Source organism: Lepidochelys kempii, chromosome 11, assembly GCF_965140265.1.
Source record: "Lepidochelys kempii isolate rLepKem1 chromosome 11, rLepKem1.hap2, whole genome shotgun sequence".
NCBI lineage: Eukaryota > Metazoa > Chordata > Testudines > Cheloniidae > Lepidochelys > Lepidochelys kempii.
This window is the reverse complement of record NC_133266.1, coordinates 59,673,693-59,680,271: the sequence shown is the minus strand read 5'-3', so window position 1 is coordinate 59,680,271 and position 6,579 is coordinate 59,673,693. Positions and strand designations below refer to the sequence as shown.

At 47.8% G+C, this 6,579-nt stretch overlaps 1 protein-coding gene across 1 annotated transcript in view; it reads right to left on the bottom strand.

The window, feature by feature from the left end:
- Positions 1–1,453: 1,453 nt before the first annotated feature.
- Positions 1,454–6,579, bottom strand: part of CDK15 (cyclin dependent kinase 15) — a 50,872-nt gene continuing 45,746 nt past the window's right edge. The window contains exon 12 of the mRNA XM_073306984.1: positions 1,454–1,563. Coding sequence (XP_073163085.1) covers positions 1,454–1,563 — 110 coding nt within the window. The remainder of the gene's footprint in view (positions 1,564–6,579) is intronic.

Below are 6,579 nucleotides of genomic sequence, written 5' to 3'. Positions count from 1 at the left end.
CAGGTAAACAGACGTCCGCCCCTTCCCCTGTAAAGCCCCGGGAACTTTGAAACTCCCCTTCCTGTTTTCTTGGCAAGTGCTCACTTATCATTTGGCCAGGTGACAATGGCTGCTCCATGGAGCAAATGATCCCCTGCTTGGAGCAATGCTGAGCTACTGGAGCTGATCAGTGTTTGGGGAGAGGAGGCTGTGCAGGGACCCAGGATGCCTCGCGATCACCTCCCATCCCTTCCCACAAGAGCTATCCTCAAAATGGAGAGAGCTGCACTGTGGGATAGCTGCCCTCAGCGTGCGGCTCTCATCGGGGATGGAAGTGCTGCAAATGTGAACACGATCTGACCCCTCTGGAAGTAAGTGAGAACACAAACCAGTGCTTTCCTTTTACTGGTTCCCAGTGAAACTGACAGCGCAAAAACTCTGCAAGTGTAGACATAGCCTTAGATAATAAAGGTGTGAGTGGTAGTGGGGAGTATACCTGGGTGTACATTTTGGCATTTTTAACCCTAAAAGGAAAAGGCCTACACAATAAATTCCGGCCTCGAGATCTGTGGAGAACTAGAATAGGTTAATATGACAAACAGCAGTCCCAGAGCTGAGAAGCCATCCATCAGTGGTTCCTAGGCTCAGATAATCTAATGTAGGGTATACACACCCCTGAAGAAATGTATATAGTGCAAACGCTAAGCATGACAGGGAACATTTGTTAGGACTCACCCTGTTCAGATGAGTAGAGCGCCTGTACCTTTCCCCAGTTACTTCAACAGTAATCTCTTTGTATGACTGAAAAATGTTTGGGAAACTAATACCAGTAAGCAAGTTTGAAGAAATTAACTGCTGATCATGCTCAGAAGCTAACTGCAAAACTTGATTAACTCACCATTGGCAAATGCAGACCAAGCAAAGAAAGGGCACTGGTCTGAGAGTTAGGGAAGCTGGTGTGGCAAACATATTGCTATTAAAAATAGAGATGGGGAAGTTTCCATGGGAGCCAATGCTGCTAATGCTATAAGCTGTAACGCCTGCAGAGTCTGCTCCTCGCCCCTACACCCTTCAGATGGCGGGTAAGGGAGAGGACCTATGGGTTAGTGGCAGACAGGTCTGCCCTCTGTCTGGCTATTCTGAGAGCTGTAGGATATCTTTGTGGATGTTGATGTAGCTGTGTTTGGAGGCTACAGGCCTGCAATCCCCCTTTCCTCCACCTGGGTGGAAGCTCAGGAATAAGAACTTTTTAGAATTTCCTGCTTAACCTTTCCTCAGCCATGAGTTTTGCCATTGGATGAGCGATTGTAACTCTTTTCTGTCCCACTCTCCCCACCTTAGGGCCTTACCAGCCCACATGGGGACTCGTTATGGGCTCTCATTTGGTGAGGATGTTGGTAGTAGCTTCTATAGTGAAAAACGAACACTGTTCTTTTAGTTTCTCACCTAAAAGGCTGTTGAACATTCTTGTTTTTCACCAAAACTTGCTTGAACTGGCTTGGCGATGACCCTTTTGGTAAGGAGCAAATAGGTCACAGATTTCTGGCTGCAGCCTCACTCCCGGAACTGTAAACAGTGACTGTGCTGTGGAGAAACCAAGTTTGGGGAAAGAGACTGAAAAGGATGTTTTCCTCACCATACCTGCTCTGTATCGTCTGCACTCTCATTCCACCTGCAAATATCTTTGCTTCTTAACCTAAAATTGTGGGTGGGAGCAGCAATGGCCGCAGAGACACCAGAGAAGCTCTGATCTGCCTAATGTTTCCCAAAGCCACTATTCAGAGAAATATAGTTTCGTATACATGGGACATTCACCCAGGCAAATCCTTCCACTTGTATTAGTATTAGTGCAGATAAACTGTTTATCTGAATCACAATTGTCCCCAACTCCTGGTGTTAAAAATATGGCATTTAATTCAGGAGCAGGCACTTTAGAAAACAAAGTATAGGATGCTGTAAAACATATTAGCTGTGGACTTGATCCCACAAACCCTTCAGTGCATGAGCAATCTCATTACTGATCACATGAATGAAATTATTTGTGCGCTTATGTCTTTGCAGGATCAGGCCCCCCCTTAGTTAACTAAAATCCACTGAAACTTTGTTTAGCCAGTGGAACGAGGGAAGCTTTTTAACTGCAGAACTGTTGAAATTCCCCTGTTCAAGTTTCAGTTGAAGCAAACCTGTAATCACTTTCCTTGGTTTACAGTACCTTCATTTATAAAGTGTGAGGAAGGGGGAATCTTATATTACTACTTTGCTAATACTGGCAGTTCATATCACCTGACATAAATTAGTTTGGAAACTTCTTTCTCACAGCTCACTTTCTTACACATTTTTGGGGAGGGAAGGAGAGAATGCAGGTGTGTTTCTGAAACTCAGGCTCCCTAAAAATCTCATCTCTGTTTTTGTTTGTTTGCTACTTTTTTTTTAAGCAAACAAACAATAGGAAAACATTATTTGGCAGAACAGTGGTGGGAATGCAACCCGCTAATCAAAAGGATTCAAATCGATCTGTGCACTGCCAAGCTCTCTCCTTCCCACCCAGTGGAGGGAGAAAAGAAAGAAAAAGAAAGGAGAGAGAGAGCAAAGGCATAGAGCTTCTCTCCTTCAGCAATCTCACAAATGCAAAACCTTCCACTCCAGTGACTCCTCATTAACTTACCGAATCTGACAGTCTAATTATCACGGCTGCTTCGCGCTTAGAATAAATAAATACTAAAGTGGGTGTTTAAAGAAATTGAGAAGGGAAATTCAGTCATCTAGACAGTCAATAGAGAGAGTTTATTTTAAATTTTTATATTCCTATGTATTTATATCATTTTGGGAAAGATAATGAGATAGTTGTCTTTCAGACTAATTGAGTTCCTAGGCTCATGGCTGCTTGCTGTCACTGTCTCAAACTTAGCTTTAACTTTTGTGCCTTTAGAAATCTGATCACTGCATCTCCATTTACGCTTCTCTGCTGATAACCTGATGAAGGCAGAAGTGCAGTTGAGAGTGGAAAATGACTAAATGGTATTGCTGGTCTCAGCACCTTTCACAGCAAACAAGACAGCTAAATCTTTTTAGATTTGCCTGTAATGATCTTAAAGGAAAAATGCAACTTAAAGAAACCTCTGATACAATTTTGTAGACAAAATAAGCTAGACTCTTACTGTGTGGTGTCTGTAATATTCAAGGGTATTAACAGCACCCATCAGTCATGGACGTTCTGCTGCCTGAACATTTACTTATTAAACATAGGCCCACTGTAGAGTTACTTTGGATTTACAGGTTTCAGAGTAACAGCCGTGTTAGTCTGTATTCGCAAAAAGAAAAGGAGTACTTGTGGCACCTTAGAGACTCACCAATTTATTTGCACATAAGCTTTCGTGAGCTACAGCTCACTTCATCGGATGCATACTGTGGAAACTGCAGAAGACATTATATACACAGAGACCATGAGGGAGGAGGTATTGTTTCATGGTCTCTGTGTATATAATGTCTTCTGCAGTTTCCACGAAAGCTCATGCTCAAATAAATTGGTTAGTCTCTAAGGTGCCACAAGTACTCCTTTTCTTTTTGGATTTACAGTATCATAGAATATCAGGTTTGGAAGGGACCCTCAGGAGATCATCTAGTCCAACCCCCTTCTCAAAGCAGGACCAATCCCCAATTTTTGCCCCAGATCCCTAAATGGCCCCCTCAAGGATTGAACTCACAACCCTGGGTTTAGCAGGCCAATGCTCAAACCACTGAGCTATGGCAGGGACTGAGAGCAGTATTCACCTTATTGTCTGTTGTACTTAGTTTGCCAGAGTGCATATGGGCCAACCTTTGAGGTTTATACTCAAGGCTAGTTGTACTTTTTCAGGAGCATGAATGGGGGAATAGACACAGGGAACCTTCCTTCCCTCCCATCACCCAGCCCTACTCCCCTGTGCTCCTGTAAAGGGGCCAGGCACAGTCCTACTTCTTGCGCTCAGGCAGCGTGAGGTCAGCTGCAGGCACTTTCAAAGGGTTTAGCAGAGGCTACATTTCCAGAGGCCTGTGTCTCAGGTACTCTGCCTCCAGGAGCTCCTGCTCTAGGGTGATGCACCTTTGCATTGCCTGCTACCGACAGCTGTGGTATAAAGGCACTCAGTCTTTACACAGGCAGAACTCCCATACAAGTTAGCCTCTCTGAAAATCAGACCACTTGAGGCTGATGGGCATTTTGCCTGAGTAAGGAATGAGAAAAGATTTGGAAAATTGTCCAGAAATAACCCTATAGCAGGGGTGGGCAAACTACGACCTGCAGGCCAGATCCAGCTTGCATGCTGTTTTAAGATGGCCCACGATGGAGCTCCTGCTGGGGAGCGGGGTCTGGGGTTTGCCCTGCTTCTCTGCTCCAGCCGAGGCGCTGGGTCGGGGGCCACACCATGCGGCTCGGCTCGGCTCCAGCTGGGGCGCTGGGTTAGGGGCTGCTCCAGTCAGGACGCTGGGTCGCGGCCTGTACCACGCGGCTTGGGCCCGCTCCGGCTGGGCACTGGGTCAGGGGCCGCTCCACATAGCTCCCAGAAGCCGCGGCGGCTGGGCACTGGGTCAGGGGCCGCTCCACATAGCTCCCAGAAGCCGCGGCATGGCCCTGCTTCAGCTCCTATGTGCTCCAGTGGCCCTCTCCGGTGCTTCAGTGGGAGCTGCAGGAGTTGTGCTTGCAGATGGGGCAACATGCAGAGCTGCCTGGCCGCACCGCCGCATAGGAGCTGGAGAAGGGACATGCCACTGCTTCCGGGAGCCGCTTGAGGTAAGCGCTGCCCAGAGCCTGCACCCCTGAGCCTCTCACTATGCCCCAACCCCCGACCTAGCCCTGATCGCCCTCTCGCTCTCCAAACCCCTAGATCCCAGCCCGGAGCACCCTCCTGCACCCCAAACCTCTCATCCCCAGCCCCACCCCTGAGCCCACACCCCCAGTGGGAACCTGCACCCCTGCCTCAACCGTGATCCCCCTCCTGCCCTCCAAACCCCTCGATCCCAGCTCAGAGCACCCTCCTACACCCCAAACTCCTCATCCTCAGCCCCGCCCCAGAGCCCTCACTGCCCCCCCCCACGCTAACCCCAATTTTGTGAGCATTCATGGCCCGCCATACAATTTCTATTTCCCGATGTGGCCCTCAGGCCAAAAAGTTTGCCCACCCCTGCCCTATAGAAAGGATTGCTTTGATTCATGGGCCAGCATAAATTGAGGTGGTGGTTTATCACCAAAGGCAGAACTTTGAGTCACGCCCATATAAGACGTATTAAAACTGGATTTATACATTTAAAATGGCCTTAAAACTTCCAATGCATCTAAAATTGCTTTTCAACATGAGATGTCTAACCGTGAGTCCTGAGGATGTCTCCATCCCAACGGCAGAACTCAGCGGTGGATCAGGCACGTGGTCGGACACTGATGTGAGTACATAAACTTTTCAACTGTGACTGAGAATCTAATCAAAGCAGCTGACTCAGGCAAGAGATTATTTCACAGACAGAAGCCTCCTGCAGGCTGCCTATTGTTTACACTATGCTGCACTGAAATTTCTCACCGGTGCAGCTGGGCCAGTGGAAGCAGCAGTGGAAGCTCTAGTGTAGGCAGTGACAAGGTAGTGCTGTTTTAAGCACTGTGTTCTGAGCAGAGTTACACGCTACAGCGGCTAAAAGGCATGTGCCCTGTTGACACCAGCACCCCCATGCACTGGAACTGAAGTGGTGGTAGCAACAATGGGGAATTTTAGGCCAATCAGGCGGAGCAGACACACCATGTGTGCCTGAAGGTGGCAGGGAAGCACTCTTGCATGTCTTGAAATCTCTCATCACCAGTTCACAAAGGGTGAAATTTCCCTGCTAGCAAAGGCCCAGCATCAGGCCTATGCACCACTTAAATCTTAGCCCGTCAAAATAGGACTTGAGTGAGACTTAATGGTCTGTAGACCTTGGGCTGATCCTCTGCACAGGACTGAATGTCACCCACGTTGTGAGAAAGGCTTCTGTTGAGCTGGGCCTTGAGTCCAATGGGAACTTGAAGGCACACCAAGCTCAGACCTCTGTGCTTCCTCAATCGCTGCTAATCAAGCATCACAGTCTTGGGCGCTTGGGTGAAGCTGCTCTCTAGTTAAGTTCTTCCTACAGGACTATATTGGTGCCATCCACATGTCACGGCTTGCTGCATTCCCATCCCAAAGGACAGCTCTAAAGCCTTTGAAAGCAAACGAAATGTAAAAATAAACTAAATTTGCAGTTATGGCAAATATTACTCTGCCTTGTTCTGATAGCACACAACCTCGGGGGCTACCTTAGTGTGAGGCCATTGGAAGTGGGGTACTAGAACGAAAGGAAGAGGGAGCTCTGTTTTGCCACATAAATGGTTGAGTCGACATGCTGGTGTTCAGGCAGTAAACCCTGAGCCGTAACAGGCAGCAAGATGCAATTCACAGGTCTAGCTTGTGGCTTTATCTGCACTGCTGTGGCAGGGGCTGTGTCATAGGGTAGCTCAGGGTGAGAAGGAGTGAAAATTGCTACACCTTTTTAAAGGGGACAGCATTGCTGGCTCCAGACTACCAGCTCATCCTGAAAAAGGCAAGACTGTAACCCTTTGAT